The 19,960-nt window shown below is 36.3% G+C and overlaps 1 protein-coding gene across 9 annotated transcripts in view; it reads left to right on the top strand.

Annotated features, from left to right (window-relative positions):
* Nucleotides 1-19,960, top strand: part of KDM6A (lysine demethylase 6A) — a 270,454-nt gene that overhangs the window by 112,959 nt on the left and 137,535 nt on the right. For all 9 annotated transcript variants that reach the window (XR_012474018.1, XM_074214140.1, XM_074214139.1 and 6 more), the window contains one exon: nt 3,532-3,652. Coding sequence is in view for 8 of the 9 variants with exons in the window: in XM_074214139.1 (XP_074070240.1) it covers nt 3,532-3,652 (121 nt within the window). In the remaining variant the exon portion in view is untranslated. The remainder of the gene's footprint in view (nt 1-3,531; nt 3,653-19,960) is intronic.

Below are 19,960 nucleotides of genomic sequence, written 5' to 3'. Positions count from 1 at the left end.
CTACTTTAGTATTCTTTAATGTTATCACTTAGTGAACTCAGTTGTTCACTCATCTACCATCACCACCACCACCACATTAGTGCTTTCTCTATCTCCACATTAATGTCTTTTTATTTGTCTGTGAATAATAATAAGTAGAAGTGTGGAGGGACTGTTTTCCAAACCTGTGCAAGAGGATAGGCAGCCAGTGCAAAGACACAGAAATAAGAAATAATCATTTTCAGGGAATAGCAAGTAAACAATCTTAATGTCCTACTCCCAAGCACCAACAGCAGTGCCCATATGTTTGGCAGGATATGCTTTAGACACCTGCCTCACTGCCCACCCTCTTGTAGCCAGAGATGGGGCCCATCTTCTCTAACATCCACTAATACTTTACAGACCATCAACTAGGCTAGTTTGTCTGCCTTGTGCAACTACAATGACAAGCAAGGAGCAGTGGACTAGTCAGTCTCCTTGTTGCAGCAAGGAACACTAATGTGGAGTAAGGAAGGTTGTGCTTTATTCAAGAGAAATGAGATAAACATCATGCAGCTTTGGGGTAGGGGAACACAGACCCTTAGAAGTTTGATCTTAATGAAATTCAGAAACCAGAAGGGGAAACATTATATAAAGGTTTTGTAATTAGAAAGTAGTATAGATCATCTGAATACAAAAGAAAAAAATAGTTAAGTTTGATGCAGTCATGATATAGTAGAACATCTCAATAGAGTATCTGCTGTTCCATAGAGTTTTTCTTCATTGTTCAGTACTTTTTTTCTGATTTTTTTCATGATTTCATTTACAGTTTTAAGATCCTGTAGGGCTTTTTACAGATGAGAAACCTTAGGCAAATGGGATTAGGTGACTTGCTTAGGATCACACAGCTTGTAAAGGTCTGTGGTTCTGACGTCACCTAGCACTCTGTCTACATAGTTGCAGCTAATAATTTCCTCAACTATAAATATGGACCATACATAGATGTCAGAAAAACAAAGGTTGTCAAAATAGATACAATTTTTAAAATGAAGGAAAGAATAGAAAATTATATTCATATCTGATTTTTGTCAATAGGGAAATTTTTGTCTATAATGAGTTTGCTTGAGGATGGAAAAATGATGGAAAACCTAATTCTTTTTCAATTCAACAAACATTTATCAGTAACAAGATGCTGTGAGATATATACAAAAACAAAAAATACTTAATTCTTACCCATAAGAATAGGCAAAAGATATTTAGAATAAACTGATCTGTGTGGAAGACCAAATTTCACATGGTTCAAAAGAAAAATAACCTCTTCGAGTAAGCCCAAGAGGGTTGGAAATCTTTTTAGAACTGAATTTTGAAGAATCAATTTCAATGAGATGAAAAGGAGCACTATCTAAAGGAGATAGAGGTGGATACATAGGGATCTCATCAACTGAGATTTTTAGGTGATGTACAGAAAACTGAAACATGGGTCCGTAAAAGAGTATGAATCAATAACCTTGGTTCAGTCTTTTAATAATTAACAGGTGAAATACCAAAACTCAAACTGACTTTATTCTTTCCAGTAGAGCTATGTACAAAAATGGATTTAAGCAAAAATATATTTTAACAAAGGACTATTTCTTCCTGGAATAGGTGTGATGGTTAATGATAACATTAGAATAAACAGATATGATGAACAGTTATTTTGCTTCTTTTTTCTTTGTCAAAAGTGAATGGTCGAGGGGCGGCTAGGTGGCGCAGTGGATAAAGCACTGGCCCTGGAGTCAGGAGTACCTGCGTTCAAATTTGACCTCAGACATTACCTAGCTGTGTGGCCTTGGGCAAGCCACTTAACTCCATTTGCCTTTCAAAAACCTTAAAAAAAGTGAATGGTCTTTGGACCACAAAGTAACTTGATTAATAGAACATATTTATATCATATGGCTCAGATTAATTCCATCTCCTGAAGTGGCGGAAAGTGATCATTAACATTAAGAGATACTGCAGGACTAGAGAATGATAGTTGAAAGAATCAGGAGGACCAAAGACTTAGAAGAGATAGGATAACAATTTACTTATTTGAATGTTGTGTGAAAAAAGATTTCATTTCCTTTTGTTGATTATGGTATGAGAAATAAAAGGGGGGGGGGAAGAGAAGTGAAAGAGGAAAGTCAGGACCAAATATAAGGAAAACATCCTAAAAAATTAGACCTAGAAAAAGCGGAATTGGCTACTTGGCCAGATGATTAGATGCTTAGGCAAAGTTCTGTTGTTGACTGTTTTGTAACTTGGTTGTTATATTTTAAGAAAGAAAATCAAATTCATTGTATGGACTAGAGACTAGATGTAGATTGAGGTTCTTTCTGACCTCTTCAAACTGGGTCAGATTTTTGTTTTCTCTCTTCCCTGTTGATCTCCTCTTCCTCTATTCTCTACTATTCTTTCCAATGTTTTTTAACCTTTTGCCCCTATTTGTTGGGGTTTCCTGGAATTTTCCAGGAAAATTCAGTGATCTCTATGATGTTTAACTAGATCTATGAAGGTTTTTGGTGGTAATTTTACTACTTAAGACTATTGACTCATATACTGTCTTTAGGGCAAATTAATTTGAATTCACAGAGATTATTATCTAGACCATTAAAAAGGAAAGGAGAAACAAAAATGAAGGCATAGTATATCCCTCTTAATGTTCAAATGGGTTTAAGAACACATTTTTATAAAATACTTAAATTTTGCCAAATACTTTCTATTCATTTTCCTATTTGAACTGGTTTTGTTGTTGACTTCATTGTAGAAATGGGAAAGCTTATGTTCTTCAGACCTTCAGTGACTCACCTAGGATCCTATGAGTAATGGTGAACTTGCATAAGTCTTCCTGCATGGTATTTCTTCTCCTTCATGGTGTATAGTAAAAAAAAGTGGCAGCAAGAGGAGCTTTCAGTAACCATAAGCTGAATTCTAGTTTCTCTTTTTTCAGAGCATATTAGAGAGAGGACAGTGGATAATGCTAAAAAAAATTTGAGAAAACATTTGGTTCAATAAATTTATTAAGTCCCTAAATTATTTTCTCTAGAAATTGGATGAAAATGTAATCCAATAATTGGAGAATGATACCCTTGCTGAAAGTGGTAATGAGTATCTTCATTTTTTCCTATCTTCAAATTTGCTACCATTTCTGTTACCTATGTATGTAGTCTCTTCATTTCCTTTTTCTTAATAATCTTTTGCCAATATACTTCTATCACCACTTTATATTGAAAGAAGAGCTATTATTATTTCCCTCAGGTTATTGTAGGAAGGGGTGAGGAGAAGAGATGGGTACTGTTTTGTAAACTCCATAGTTTCCAACTAACGAGAAATCAGTTGGCCCAATACAAAGAGCTAGCTTTGGAACAGGGGAACTAATTTCGAATTTGTCAATAATTCTTCAGTGACCAAAGCAGTGCTTTGCCATGTGGTAGGTGTTCTACAAATATTTATTGAATTGAAAATGGTAATTGAGTTTAAATATGATTGTACTCCTTAGCATTATATGCAAGTAAATTGAAAAAAAGTGATTTCTTTTATGTCTATTTGTTTCAGGGCAATTAAAGCATTTCAGGAGGTGCTTTATGTTGATCCCAGCTTTTGTCGAGCCAAGGAAATTCATTTACGACTTGGGCTTATGTTCAAAGTGAATACAGACTATGAGTCTAGTTTAAAGGTAGGTTCTTGGATTCTATTTCCCTGCCTCCAGATAAAATTGTTATTTTTGTACAATTTTTAAAATGTGCTTAATGTTGGACATTGTATTTAGCAACTCAGAAACTGTTTCAGAAATTTAGGCAATTTATCTATTTATATATTAGCTAAGAATGAAAATATTCAGTAGTGAAAATGTTGGGCTCTATTATTACAACACCACCAAAAAAATCTGTCCTAGAAAAGTTGATGGCAATATCAGAATTAACCAGAAAAGTTAGTCCAGCAACTAATGATGACTATGCTGTGATCACAACCTGTGTCCTGGCCAAGTGAAGTTTCCTATCTTCTGTGAAATTAAGCTGCAGACTCCATTCCTGGTGGTAACTTTCCTTTAAACTTCAGCTTTACAAATAAACTTCTCCCTTCTCTCCCTCCCCCTAACCCACCCCACCCCACCCCCAACTCACATTGATGCCAATATGATGAAGAATTATAGAACAGCTATTGATGTTTTCTTAGAGAAGGCATGAAAGTATAAGGAAGAGTATATGACTCTGGAAGTGGTAAAAATTTTATGGCAAGAATTAAGTTCTCAGTACAGTGATTCCATGATTAGCAAGTATTCTGAAAGTTTAAAGGGAGAGGTATAACAAAAAAACTTAGTTATATGAAGAAGGAATGTTGTACAAGTTTCATCTAGTTTGACAGTGTTCTAGACTGAACATTCCATTTTACTGAGGTTCAAGTAGGTTTAACAATATTTTTTGGGGTGGCTAGGTGGTGTAGTGGATAAAGCACTGGCCTTGGAGTCAGGAGTACCTGGGTTCAAATCCGGTCCCAGATACTTAATAATTACCTAGCTGTGTGGCCTTGGGCAAGCCACTTAACCCCGTTTGCCTTGCAAAAACCTAAAAAAAAAAAAACCCAAAACAAAAAAACCCAATATTTTTCTCCTGGCATTCAAAATCAATGTCCTGGTATAGCTTAAGTTTAGCTTATTTTTTTTTTTATCAAATTAGAGAATGAGATCATCAATTATTTTTATTAATCAAATCAGATACATATTTGTAGGAGCTTTTGCTATTCCTTAAAAGAAAAAACATAAATTTCTAAGCTTTAAAATATACACGCACATAAGCAAATATCTCTTGCCTCCATAGAACCAAGAGTTTTTTTTAAGAGGAGAGATTCTTAACCTGGGTCCGTTAATTTGAAATTTTATTATTTTGTCATAATAATTTCAATATTTCTTTTTTCAATACTATATTTCATTTATGCACTTAGAGACTTTTTTTTATTTTTATTTTCTTTTTTTAGGTTTTTGCAAGGCAGATGGGGTTAAGGGGCTTGCCCCAAGGCCACACAGCTAGGTAATTATTAAGTGTCTGAGACCGGATTTGAACCCAGGTACTCCTGACTCCAGGGCTGGTGCTTTATCCACCTAGCTGCACCAGTTAGAGACATTTTTGAGACTATGTATCCATATTGCAAAAGTTTAGTGGATTTTGCTTGGGCTCAGAGTGGTCCTCTTAACCTTGTCTCCTCCTCACCTTTTTTACCTCAAGTTTATCTCCTCTTGAATGCCCAGCTTTTTATTGTGACTTATTCCCACCATTTATCATCTTTGCTCTTACATACATAGTTCTGAATGAAGGTAGAGGAAATTCACTATTGTTCTACTAGAGCTCCTAAAAATTTCTTTTAAGTCAACCACAGCTCCCTCTTCCCATATCTCCCCATTTCCCTCCTGTCCCCCACCCCACTCTGAACTGAGAATCTTGCTTTTTTTTTTGTGGAAAAAATTTGAGACCACTCAGAGAAGTGTGAAAGAGGAGAAAGTGGTAGGAGTCAACCTGAAATAAAAAATGACAGGGGGAAAGAGTTCACTGATGGCTATATTTCTTAACAAAGCTAATCTTTCTCCTATCCTGAAAAAAAACCCTCACTTTATCCTTTTTCCTGCTATGGATCATCTATCTCTTGTGTTCACCCCTTGTTGTTATAAACTTTTCAAAAAGACTATACAATAGGGACCTCCACTTTCTTTTCTCTTAAGTGCCTACAATTTGGCTTCTGACTTTGCAGTTCCCTCAATCTGTTCTGTCCAAAGTTATTAATAATCTCCTAGTTGCCAAATCCAATGGACATTTCTCAATCTTCACTCTCCTTGAGCCCTTCTTCATACTCTTTTTCCCTTATAGGTTTTGGGACATCATTCTCTTCTGTTTCTCTCCCTCTTTCTCCTTTACTGCAGTTTCCTTCAGGTCACACCCTCATTTGCCATAGGTTCTGTTGAATTCTTCATCTTCCTTTGTTCTTTTCTACATCTGTATCTGTACTGTTCTACATCTTCCCTTGGTGAATTTTATCACCTCCCATAACTTTCAGATTATATATATTCTAATGATTTTCAAGCCTTCCACACTGCTTTAATAATACAGTTTCCAAATCTTGTATGATCCTGGCTGTGATTAGAATTCTTTCTGACTGCTTTTCAAGGAGTTCTGCAATTTGACTAATATTTTGGGGAGTTTTGGTATTGGGCTCTCTTTCAGGAGGTGATCAGTGAACTCTAAATTTCTGTTCACTTTTTTCCTTTATAATTTCTAGAAATATGTCTAGTCTCTCTTTCCATTTTTTAAATTGTGTAATGTTGTTTCTTGAAGACTCATAGAGTTGTTAGCATACACTCTTCTCTTAAATTTTTTCCTAGGAATTCTTGTTGGACTTGTGTGCAATTTGTACTTTTCTTTGAGGCTTTATAACTATTCATGTAATTGTCTTCTGAGTTTGTATCTTACCCTTCCCTGTCACCATAGTTGCTTTTTTATAGTCCAATTCTTTGTTGTTTGCTCATTTTTCAGACTTTGAGCTTGAAGTTTAGCTCCACTTTCCTGAGTATGGTGAGGGAACTGTCCCAAGCTTCAACTTTTTAACTCTACTGTTTCTACAGCTAGTTCTGCTAAGTTTTTGGTTCTTCAAAGGTAGTGTGATTAGGATTAGGAGTGATGGCTTTTTATTCAGGAAGTTGCTTTGTTCCCTTGTAATCTCTAGGGCTAATTCTAGTTAAGGGCAGACATAGTTGGTTAGAGCACTGACCCTTGAGTCATAAGGACCTGAATTCAAATTTGACCTCAGATACTTGACACTTACTAGCTGTGTGACCTTGGGCTAGTCACTTCATTCTGATTGCCTCGCATCCAGGACTATCTCTAGTCATCCTGATTCATATCTGGACCCAGATGATTCTGGAGAGAAAGTGAGACTGGTGACTTTGCACAGTTCCCCCTCACTCAAATCCAGTACATATGCTTTCTTGGGCATCAATCTCCCTAGACTAGTTCTCCTCTTGAGCCCAAACTATAGCTAAATGTCTTATTTCCCTGCATCTGTAAAGCACTAGTTCTCCTCTTTGCCCTGGACCTTGTCTGAGTCGAGAGTTGTTCCTCTCAGTTACCCCCAGAACCCCCTCTCTGGTGTTGTGGTCTGATGCCTCATTATCATAGACTTCTCCTTCTCACCTCCTAAGTTGTCTTGGGCTGGGAAAGTAACTCAACCCCAAACATTTCTTGGCCTTGACATTTCTTAATTTGATTTGATGTGTAATTTTAAGGTTGTTTGGAGGGGAATTTGACTGGCTTGCTGTCTTCACCATATTGAATGTGCTACAAAATTCATTGTCTTTCCCCCAACTCTACTTCCCCATTCCCACCCCTACCTTCCCTATTGGGGTAGAGTAAAATAACATCCTTCCAACCTTTTGGTGGGGCCTGCCTACACCAAATCTCTTTTTCTCCAATCTATTCTTCATTCACCTCAAGTGATTATCCTAAAAGTACAGGTTATTTAGTAAGCTTCAATGATTCCTTGTGGCCTCTAGGATCAAATACAGAATACTCTATTTGGACCTTCATCACTGAGCCAGTCTACTCTTTCCAATGAGTTTATTTCCCATTTCATACTCTGATCTAGACACTGGCCTCTTGGTTCATTTGTAAAGAAGACAGTCCATTTCTTGGCTCATTGCTCCATTCCTGGAACATTCTCATTGCTATTAAAACTTAACTTGGTTTCCAAAAAAAATCCAACCTCATCCAGGAAGCCTTTCCCAACCATTCTTTGTTCCAGTATTTTCTGTCTTTTAATTATTTCCTATATATCTGGTATATAGCTTGCTTTATTTATGTATTTTCTTACTCAGATTGTAAATTCCTTAAGGTCAAGGAGTGTCTTGCTTCTTTAATACTTAGATCGGGGTGGAGAACCTTTTTCCTGCCAAGGGTCATTTGGATATTTATAACATCATTTGAGAGCTAAATTTGGTCAAATATATAAATAATTTACTCCTTAAAAGCTACTAGATTTATTTTTTGAGTCCTAACTTTTGCCTTGGCAGCACTAGACAAAATGATTTTTATGGGCCCCTGCCTTAAAGCTTGGCCACAGGTGTCTGGCACAGAGTAAACACTTAGTAAATGTACATTGATTCAAATTTTGGCACATTTGATGACATTTTTCTTAACTTTTAATGTTATATATAGGAAGAATTAAGTATTTCTACTTATTTCAAATAAGAACATATTATAACTATTCTGTATAAATTTTAAGTAGAATAATTTTCTGTATTGTAAGTATATTACTCCATTCAAAGATTTCTAGTTCTTTGATTAGTCTCTTGGTTTCCAATCCAATTTCCTTAAATCTTGTTTTGTTTTTTCATGATGGTGAGTTTGTTTATATCTGGCCATCTTTTATGTATCTCAAAATGTGACACATTAGTTTTTATTTTCCTGATTATAGTTGCATGTGATTTAATTTCTAGCTTTTAATTTAAAGCATCTCAATTCATATCCTGTCTCTAATAATACTTCCTTTATGACCTTGACAAGTCATTTAACTTCCCATGGCTTCAGTTTCTTTATCTCTAAAATAAGATGATTAGACTATATGACCTTCTGAAGACCTCTGAAAATATGATCTTTAGATCCTATAAATATGTAAACCTGTTTACTTTGTGCTTATTAATTGCCAACCATAATGGGATGGAAAAATATATTCCCTGCCCTCAAAGAGCTTAAATTCCATTAGGGAAGACTGTATATAGTTATTCAAATAAAGGTTATTTTTTTTTTAATTTATTTTTATTAAAGATATTATTTGAGTTTTACATTTTCCCCCCAGTCTTGCTCCCCCCCCCCCCCCCCCCCCCCAGAAAGCACTCTGTCAGTCTTTACTTTTTTTCCATGTTGTACCTTGTTCCAAATTGGGTGTGATGAGAGAGAAATCATATCCTTAAAGAGAAGAGAGGTTTAAGAGGTAACAAGATTAGACAATAAGCTATCTGTTTTTTTTGGGGTTTTTTCTAAATTAAAGGGAATAGTCCTTGCACTTTGTTCAAACTCCACAGCTCCTTATCTGGATACAGATGGTACTCTCCTTCGCAGACAGCCCAAAATTGTTCCCGATTGTTGCACTGATGGAATGAGCAAGTCCTTCAAGGTTGAACAGCACTCCCATGTTGCGTTTAGGGTGTACAGTGTTTTTCTGGTTATGCTCATCTCAGCATCAGTTCATGCAAATCCCTCCAGGTTTCCCTGAAATCCCGTCCCTCCTGGTTTCTAATAGAACAATAGTGTTCCATGACATACATATACCACAGTTTGCTAAGCCATTCCCCAATTGAAGGACATTTACTGCATTTCCAATTCTTTGCCACCACAAACAGGGCTGCCATAAATATTTTTGTACAAGTAATGTTTTTACCCTTTTTTCCTCATCTTTTCAGGGTATAGACCCAGTAGTGGTATTGCTGGGTCAAAGGGTATGCACATTTTTGTTGCCCTTTGGGCATAGTTCCAAATAGCTCTCCAGAAAGGTTGGATGAGTTCACAGCTCCACCAACAGTGTAATAGTGTCCCAGATTGCCCACATCCCTTCCAAGAATGATCATTATCCTTCCTGGTCATACTGGCCAATCTGAGAGGTGTGAGGTGGTACCTCAGAGAAGCTTTAATTTGCATTTCTCTAATAATGATTTAGAGCATTTTTTCATATGGCTATGGATTACTTTGATCTCCTCATCTGTAAATTGCCTTTGCATATCCTTTGACTATTTGTCAATTAGGGAATGGCTTTTTGTTTTAAAAATATGTCTCAGTTCTCTGTATATTTTACAAATGAGTCCTTTGTCAGAATCATTAGTTATAAAGATTTTTCCCAATTTACTACATTTCTTTTGATCTTGGTTACATTGGTTTTATCTGTGCAAAAGCTTTTTAATTTAATGTAATCAAAATCATCTAATGGTTTTTTGGTGATATTCTCCAACTCTTCCTTAGTCCTAAACTGTTCCCCTTTCCATAGATCTGACAGGTAGACTAGTCCTTGATCTTCTAATTTGCTTATAGTATTGTTTTTTATGTCTATGTCCTATAACCATTTGGATCTTATCTTGGTAAAGGGTGTGAGGTGTTGGTCTAATCTAAGTTTCTTCCATACTAACTTCCCATTTTCCCAGCAATTTTTATCAAAGAGGTAGTTTTTATCCCAATGGCCAGACTCTTTGGGTTTATCAAAGAGCAGATTACTATAATCATCTCCTGCTTTTACACCTAGTCTATTCCACTGGTCCACCACTCTATTTCCTAGCCAATACCAAACAGTTTTGATGACTGATGCTTTATAATATAATTTTACATCCGGTAGGGCTAAGCCACCTTCTTTTGCACTGTTTTTCATTAAGCTCCTGGCAGTTCTTGAGTTTTTATTTCTCCATATGAATTTACTTAAAATTTTTTCTAATTTGTTAAAGTAAGGTTTTGGAATTTTGATTGGTAGGGCACTAAACAGATAGTTTAGTTTTGGTAGAATTGTCATTTTTATTATATTACCTCTACCTATCCATGAGCAGTTGATATTTGCCCAGTTATTTAAATCTAATTTAATTTGTGTGAGAAGTGTTTTATAATTGTTTTCAAAAAGATTCTGAGTCTGTCTTGGCAAATAGACTCCCAAATGTTTTATATTGTCTGAGGTTACTTTGAATGGGATTTGTCTTTCTAGCTCTTCCTGCTGTTTCTTGCTAGACATATATAGAAAAGTTGAGGATTTATGAGTGTTTATTTTATATCCTGCAACTTTGCTAAAATTGCTAATTGTTTCCAGTAGCTTTTGGATGATTTCTTGGGATTTTCTAGGTAGAGCATCATGTCATATGCAAAGAGTGTGAGTTTTGTCTCTTCCTTCCCAATTCTAATTCCTTTAATTTCTTTTTCTTCTCTAATTGATGATGCGAACATTTCTAATACAATATTGAATAGTAGTGGTGATAATGGGCACCCTTGTTTCACCCCTGATCTTATTGGGAATGCCTTTAGCCTCTCCCCATTGAGTATAATGCTTGTTGATGGTTTCAGATAGATACTGCTAATTATTTTAAGGAACAGTCCATTTATCCCTACACTCTCTAGTGTTTTTAATAGGAATGGATGCTGTATTTTGTCAAAAAGCTTTTTCAGCATCTGTTGCTATGATCATATGATTTCTGATAGCTTTGTTGATATAATTAAGTATACTAACAGTTTTCCTAATATCGAACCAATCCTGCCTTCCTGGAATAAATCCTACTTGATCATAATGTATTATCCTTGTGATGACTTGTAATCATTTTGCTAAGATTTTATTTAGGATTTTTGCATCTATATTCATCAGGGAGATAGGTCTATAATTTTCTTTCTCTGTTTTAACTCTTCCTGGTTTACGTATTGGTTTCATAGAAAGAGTTAGGCAGAGTTCCATCTTTCCCTATTTTTCCAGAGTTTATATAGGATTGGAACCAATTGTTCCTTAAATGTTTGGTAGAATTCGCTTGTGAATCCATCAGGCCCTGGAGATTTTTTTTTTTTTAGGGAGTTCAGTAATGGCTTGTTGAATTTCTTTTTCTGAGATAGGGTTGTTTAGGTATTTAATCTCTTCTTCATTTAACCTGGGCAACTTATATTTTTGTAAATATTCATCCAATTCACTTAGATTATCGTATTTATTGGCATACAGTTGGGCAAAATAATTTCAAATTATTACTTTAATTTCCTCCTCATTGGTGGTGAGTTCACCATTCTCATTTATGATACTAGCTATTTGGTTTTCTTTTTTTTTTTAATCAAATTGACCAGAGGTTTATCAATTTTATTGTTTTTTTCATGATACCAACTTTTGGTTTTATTTATTAATTCAATAGTTTTTTTGCTTTCGATTTTAGTAATTTCTCCTTTAATTTTTAAAATTTCTAGTTTGGTATTTGATTGGGGGTTTTTGATTTGTTCTTTCTCTAATTTTTTTAGTTCCATGTTTAGTTCATTGATTTCCTCTTTCTCCGATTTATTCATATAAGCATTTAGAGCTATAATATATCCCCTGATAGTTGATTTGAATGAATCCCATAGGTTTTGGTATGTTGTTTCATTATTGTCATTATCTAGGATAAAATCTTTAATTCTTTCTATAATTTGTTTTTTGGTCCACTCATTTTTTAAAATGAGGTTATTCAGTTTCCAATTTGCTCTAGGGTCTATATCTCTTTGGCTCAGTATTGCTTATGACTTCTATTACATTGTGATCTGAGAAAGATGTATTCAGTATTTCTGCCTTTCTGCAGTTGATCATTAGTTTTTTATGTCCTAGTACATAGTCAATTTTTGTATAAGTTCCATGTACTGCAGAGAAAAAGGTATATTCATTTCTATCCCCATTCAGTTTCCTCCATAAGTCTACCATATCTAATTTTTCTAACAATCTATTTACCTCCCTAATTACTTTCTTGTTTGTTTTATGATTTGATTTATCTAGATCTGATAGTGGGAGGTTGAGGTCTCCCACTAGTAGTGTTTTGTTATCTATGTCTTCCTGTAATTCTTTCAGCTTCTCCTCTAAGAATTTGGTTGCTGTCCCCCTGGGTGCATATATATTCAATATTAAAATGACTTTATTGTTTATGGAACCTTTTAGGAGCATATAGTTTCCTTCCTCATATCTTTTAACGCTATTTATTTTTGCTGCTGCTTTGTCTGAGATAAGGATTGCTACCCCTTCTTTTTTTACTTCAGCTGAAGGAAAATATATTTTGCTCCAACCTTTTACCTTTACTCTATATGTATCTCTCTGCTTCAAATGAGTTTCTTGTAGGCAGCATATTGTAGGATTCTGGTTTTTAATCCACTCTGCTATTTGCTTACATTTTAAGGGAGCGTTCATCCCAATCACATTTAAGGTTATGATTACTAAATCTTTATTGCCCTCCGTGCTATCTTCCCTCTGTTTGTATTTTTCCCCCTTTCCTCCCCTTTTATCCATATTCCCCAGTCTTTTGTTTCTGAAAACCACCCCCTTCAGTATGTTTGCATTCCTATATCACACTGTCCCCTTTCCCTTTTTCCCTTTTCCCTTCCTTTTATTATTTCCCCTTATTTCCCCCACTCCTCTTCCCTTTCTCTGCCCCCCCTCCCCTTTTCCCCTTTTAATACTTGAAAGGTTAGATGTTTTATAAGTTAACTGAGTATGTGTAGGTTTACTTTAAGCCAAGTCTGATGAGAAGAAGATTGAGGTGTTTCTCCTCTGCTCCCTTCTTCCCCTCTATTACCATAGGTTTTTTGTACCACTTATTGGTGTAATGCGATTTACCCCATTCAATCCCCTCCCTCCTCCTGTCTATTTCCTGTTCCCCTTTTTTAGGGCAGTAGTGTTTTTTTTTTTGTTTTTTTTTTAGATCATTCTATCTAAGTCATAGAAAATTCTGAGTGTCTGTCCCTTCTAATTTTGTATATTCTATCGAATAGAGTCTAAATTCCTGAGTTATTAGAGTCTTTCTCCCAAATGGGGTTAAAGCCCGTTAGTAGTATTCTCATGGATAGGTCATGGATGTCCATCATTTCTGGCAAGGTGTATTCTCTCTGTTAGAGTTACATTTATTGCATTTTTTTCTTTTACACCCCCCCTTTTTTTTTTTTTTTACCTTTTCATGTGTCTCTTGAACCTCCTCCTGTTTGATGTCCAAATTTTCTGTTTAGCTCTGGAATTTTCATCAGAAATTTTTGGAATTTTTCCATTTTGTTAAATGCCCATCTTTTTCCCTGGAAGAGAAGGCTCAGCTTTGCGGGAAAGTAGATTCTTGGCTGCATTCCAAGCTCCCTTGCTTTTGAAATATCTCATTCCAGGCCCTTCGATCCCTTAATGTTGATGCAGCCAGGTCCTGTGTGATTCTTACTGTGGCTCCTTGATATTTAAATAGTTTCTTTCTGCCTGCTTGCAGGATTTTCTCTTTTATCTGTTAGTTCTGCAGTTTGGCCACAACATTCCTTGGTGTTTTCCTTTTAGCATCTTTTTCTGGTGGAGATCGATGTCTGCTTTCAATAACTACTTTGCCCTCCGATTCCATGATGTCAGGGCAGTTTTCCATCACTAGATCCAGTAATATTAAGTCCAGGTTTTTTTTCTCTTCAATGTTTTCAGGTAGTCCTATAATTTTCAGGTTGCTCCTCCTTGTTCTATTCTCAAGGTCAGTGGTTTTGTTGATTAGGTATTTTACATTTGCTTCTATTTTTCTATTTTTTGATTTTGTTTAACTGACTCTTGCTATCTCGTGGAGTCATTAGTTTCTGTAGACTCCATTCTTTTTTGGGGGGAGTTTTCTTCATTAACGTTTTGCAACTCCTTTTCCATTTGGTCAATTCTACTTTTGAAAGAGTTTTCCATTTGACCAGTTGAGGTTTTGAGAGAATTAATTTCTTCTTGCATTTGCTCATTTGAGGATCTGAGAGAACTGTTCTCATTTTGTATTGGTCCAATTGATGATCTGAGAGATGTATTCTCATTTTGTAATTGTCCAATTGATGATCCGAGAGATTTATTCTCCTGTTGTGTTTGTCCAATTGTACTTTCTAAGTTTTTGTTTTCTTGTTGCAAGGTATTAATTGTCTCTCCCAAATTTTTAAGCTCCTTCCTTATTTCTTCAAGGAAGTTTTTCTGTGCTGGAGACCAGATTGTATTCTCCTCAGAAGTTCCAGGTCTCTCTGGGTTGGGGTCTTTCCCTTCCAGGAATTTTTCTATGGATCCACCTTTTCACCTGACCCTTCTTGATTATGCTAAGACCTTGAGGGGGGGGGTGGGGCTGGTTCACCTGGGGGTTGGGATCGCCAAAGGCTTTACTGAGTGCAGTTTCTCTGGCTGGCCAGTAGGTGATGCTGTTTGCTTTCTCTTGAGTGTCTGTGAACTTGGTTTAGAGGCCTTCTCCCTTTGCATGAAGGGGAGGAGTTGGAGCTATTGAATTCTTTTGCCTTCAATCAATGGTGGGCTTTACCCTGGCCTGAGGTCATTCGTCAGCTGGGGCCTGAGGCAGAAGTAGTTTGCAGTTGTTTGTTTTGGAGGAGGCCTCAGTGCAATGGAGGCATGGAGGCGTGGGCTCAGCGTTTCTCAGACCAGAGGAGCCCAGCGATAGTGTCCACAGCTCTCCTGCACCAGAACTCTCCCCGCAGCCCCTTCCCCAAGCTCCAGGGGGACAGCACCCACACCAGCGCCTCTGCTTCCCTGCGGAACCAAGTCCCTTTCATCCAGCCCCACTGCTGATCCAGCAGGTCCCGCTTTCCGGCCCTCAGACTCCTGGTCCCAATTCAGCTGTTACTCTGGCTGATCCAGGTCTGATACTTACCCGCCCGAATTCTACCAAAGCTGCAGCGGGAGACAAATCCTGAGGTAGATGCTCTTTCTCCTGGCTTCTCTCTCTGGGTTCAGTGAGTCGGACTTCCTCTGAGAGGTTTGTTTTATGTGATAGATCGGGAAGAGATCAGGAGACTCTAGAATGGTGCCTGTCTTCTCTCCGCCATCTTGGCCGGAAGTCCAAATAAAGGTTATTTTGCCTGGGGAAAGGAACAGCTTCAGGGTTGATATGATGATGATGATGATGATTCAGGAACTAAGAAACCATGAAGGGTTGGAACTGACAGGACTGAAATTAAGGGAAATGTGTCAGGAATCCAGGCCTTGATAGAGGGACAATAAAGCAGTTAGGGAGGAGTGAATGGGCATATTATTTAATTTCTGATGGGGACTATGTGAAGCTCAGCTATAGACACTGTTTAATTTCATGCTTCAAAAAATTAAAAATCATTAAGAGTGAGTGCTTATCCTGGTTTTGTCTTATTTCTATGGTTATACAATTTCTAAGTGTTACCTATATCGCTATCTCTATATTTATTTTCTAAATCAATACTGGACTAACAGATTGGGTTATTGAAGGACATATGACTTAGGATTCTAGGAGATAGTTGTAAGTGCCTGGGGTTTCTGTTGCAGTCAGTTTTGTCGTGACCATATCTATTTCTTAAAATCATCAAACATTGCAAAAGCCTTAAATAGACCTTGTCTTTGTCTTGAAAATTGCTGCTTGGCTTGGGCATAGCTGACAGAGTCAGTGACTAAGTCATGATTCAAAATTGAGGTACAGGGGGAATGGCCTTTGGCTATGGTGGAAAGTGAGGGATCAGGATGACTATCCTCAACACATAATTTCTATGAAAGATGGCATGTTACTTTGACAAAAACATGGAGAGGTGTGTCAAAATGCTTGTAGCTTGTGAGTTATTGTGAAAGTAGCACATCTTTCCATTTTCTCAGTGTTTTTTGTGGATGAAATTATACATGTCTAATTACTTGGGAATTTTCTGTTCTCATATATTCCTGTATTTGTGTGCATGTACATGTGCACTGTTTGGTGTTGGCATAAATTTGTATTAATCAGAATTGTTTGTCTTGTAAAGAAACTCCATCCTTAATATATAATGATCAGTATTGTAACTTAACTGCCACTGTCTTGTTAGAGGTGCCCTTGTCCTAGCTCTCCCTTCCTTCCTTTGAAGATTTCCCTAAATTCACTTCTGTGTATGGTAAAACTAATAGAAAAGTCAAGTCTTTGATCAGATGGTTTATCTCCTTGTTGACCTGAGATCATTTTCCAGGACTTAAGTATGGTCGTCTTATATCTCTTTACTACTTTAGGCCACTGTCTTTAGGACTCTAGTTAACATCTTTGAATTTTGAAGTCTTTGATGGATCTAATTAGTCACCTATGCTCTCACGTATGAGATTAATTATTCCTGAAAGAAAAGGAAAGAATAGATGAAAGTTGCAGAAATGCAGGTGTTCTTGACTGCAGTTTGTTGTGACTGTCTGTGACCTCATTGGACTCTTAGCATGTCAAAATTGTTCATTGTGTTTTCTTAGCTAAGATTGTGGAGTGGTTTACCATTTTTTTCCCAGTGAATTAATGCAAATAGATGTTTTGTGACTCATCCAGAATGTCTGAAGCTTGATTCAAACTACAGTCTTCATGACTCCAGATCAGCTACCTCCTACTTGTTCTAGGCTACTGGGCAAACTTAATGTCATGCAATCCTTATCATGAAAGCATCCAGGGAAGAAGAGACAGACTTCTTTCACTCAAACTTTTTGTATGCATGTTCAGTTATGGTTCCATTGATGATTTAAAGCTTTTCATCAATCGTTAGCCAACAGAAAGGAAACTGAGAGCATACTTTGACTTTCTCTGAGAAAAAAAGAGATAGCTTATCTTATTTCCAATGCCTTGAAAGTGTGATGGTGGAAACCTCTAACCTTAACTTTGATTGCCTCACATCCAGAAGTATCTCCAGTTGTCCTGATTCATATCTGGGCACTAGATCTAGATGGCCCCAGAGGAGAAAATGAGACTGGTGACTTAGCATAGCACTCCCTCATTCAAATCCATTTCATCTGTTTGTCATGTTCTCACCTCCCTAATGTCATGGTCTTCTTTGAGAATTAAGGGCAAAAATGACTTATCATTATATAGACTGGAAACATGTACATACTGTGTGGACTAGGCTTTTGGCCAACATACATATAGGAGGAAAAGGGGTCATTTTTTCCAAGACTAGACAAATTCTATTTGTAAATTATTGTAGAGCTTTCTAGAGTTGTTTTTTGTTGTTGTTGTTGTTGTTGTTGTTGTAACCCGATTTTTTTGATGTCTTATGAGGAATTGCATTTTTCAAATTATTATCCTAATAAATTTGTACAAATTCACCACAATGCTAAGAGTGCATTGCACTCATTGGAGGCATTAATAATAGATCCCTCTGGGAATTGTTGATACTTAGCAGCTTCTGCTGTTCTTTTTTCTAAATGGATGATGAAAAGATTGTGTGGATCATTGAATGGATTTGCCAGGTGTGGTTTCTCCCATTAGAATGTGAGCCCCTTGAATCAGATAGGCTCCCTGGCCTATCCAGTCAAGAATGGGAATCTCTGTGCCATTTCTCAATTTAATGAAAATACCACCTAGACTTTTATCCATATCATCATTTATCCATATATATCATTTGGTGTCAAACACAGATCCCTGGAGATTTCCTTCCTTGATATTGAGCTATTAATTTTTTAAAATTTATTTTATTTTCATCCATGTGCACATGTATATTTTTAAGTTACAAAATTTCTTTCAACATTCTCTTTCATCCTCCCTCCCCTCAGTGACAAACAGTAAGGTTAGCAATGTAAAAACATATTTTGATGAACATATTTGCAGATTAGTAATTTTTGGTTTGAGGAATGAGGATTTAAGGGAAAGAGATACATGAGATAATTTTTATAAAGTGTTCATCAGATTCTGAAGGTTTTGTTTTTGTTATGTGTATTGTTTTGTTTTATCTTCCTCAGATTGGGATAATATAGTCCATAGCCAGTCTAATACAGTTGTCCTAGTGAACCATTAATTTGTATTATTTTAATCTGACCTTAAGATAGTTCAAAATTAATTTAATGATATGCTGAAATCTAAATTTCTCAAAAATGATGAATGGGGTTTCTCTCCCAAAGAGAGCCAGATGATACTGGGCCATGTTTTGTACCTAATAATAACACAACCACAAAAAAAATCTGACAGTTCAAAAATTTGGTACTCGTATGTACCAGTATTTAGAGATCTTTAAGATTCTCTAAACACTTATTTGCCTGAGATCAGTTTCTTTGTGAAGAAACAATACCTTTTCCTCCAAACTGTATGAAAAATGTTAAAAAAAACTATCTTTATATTCCTGTTTGAATACCTAGATTATGAAGTGTGTTATTGACACTGAGATGCATGTCTTCCCTTTTTTAAAAAGAAATTTATTTTGAAATAATGCCACCACCTTCAGTGTATTTGTCCTTCCATATCCAACCCCCCTCCCCTTTCTTTTCCCTTTCCCTTTGTTCCTTCTTTCCCTTCCTTCTGTTAGTTTATTTTTTCCTCCCCCCCATCCCCTTTTCCCTTTTCCCTTTTTAATACTTGAAAGGTAAGATAAGTTTCTTAACTGAGTGTTAAGTGTTCACTTTAAGCCAAATCTGATGAGAGTAAGATTCAGGCAGTTCTCACCTCCTTCTTTCTTCCCCTCTATTGTAATAGGTTTTTTGGTACCTCTTTAATGTAATGAAATTTACTACATTTAGTCTCCATGATCCTCCCATCTCTTTACTGTCCCCCTTAAAAAGCAATGAAGTCATTCTGAGTCAGAAAAATCCTGAGTGTCCATCACTTCTGGCTAAATATATACTCCCTAATAGAGTTACAGTTCTCTAGAGGTAAGAGTCTTTCTCCCCAGTAGGTATATAGCCAGTTTCATCTTATTGGATAGCAGATTTTTTTTCTTCACCTTTTTATTTTAACCTTTCCATGTGTCTCTTGAGCCTTCTGTTTGATGTCCAAATTTTCTATTTAGCTCTGGTCTTTTTATCATATTGTCCCCTGGAAGAGAAGGCTCAGTTTTGCCAGGTAGTGATTACTTGGCTGCATTCCAAGCTCCATTGCTTTTTTGGAACATCATATTCCATACCCTTAGATCCCTTAATGTTGATGTAGCCAGGTCCTGTGTAATCTTTACTGTGGCTCTTTGCTATCTAAATTGACTGCTTGTAGGTTTTCTCTTTTATCTGATCTGAAATTTGACCACAATATTACTTGGTGTTTTCATTTTGGGATCCCTTTCCAGAGGGGATTGATACATTCTTTTTTTTCTTTTTAATTTTATTTTTTAATTCTCAGTTTGTACAAATTTTTTTACATTAATAAAATATTCTTGTTTAAGCATAAACAAAATACCCCTCCACCCATGAATATAGACTTGCTTGTGCAATAAAGGGGAGAGAAAAAAATTAAAATTAAAAAAAGAATAATAGTAATAATTGTAGGTATAGCCAGGTGGCTCAATGGACGAAGCATCGGCCCTGGAGCCACGAGCATCTGAGCCCACATCCAGCCCCGGAG

Source organism: Macrotis lagotis, chromosome 1 (genome assembly GCF_037893015.1).
Source record: "Macrotis lagotis isolate mMagLag1 chromosome 1, bilby.v1.9.chrom.fasta, whole genome shotgun sequence".
Classification (NCBI taxonomy): domain Eukaryota; kingdom Metazoa; phylum Chordata; class Mammalia; order Peramelemorphia; family Peramelidae; genus Macrotis; species Macrotis lagotis.
The sequence above is the reverse complement of the archived record's forward strand: the minus strand, read 5'-3'. Positions and strand labels throughout refer to the sequence as shown.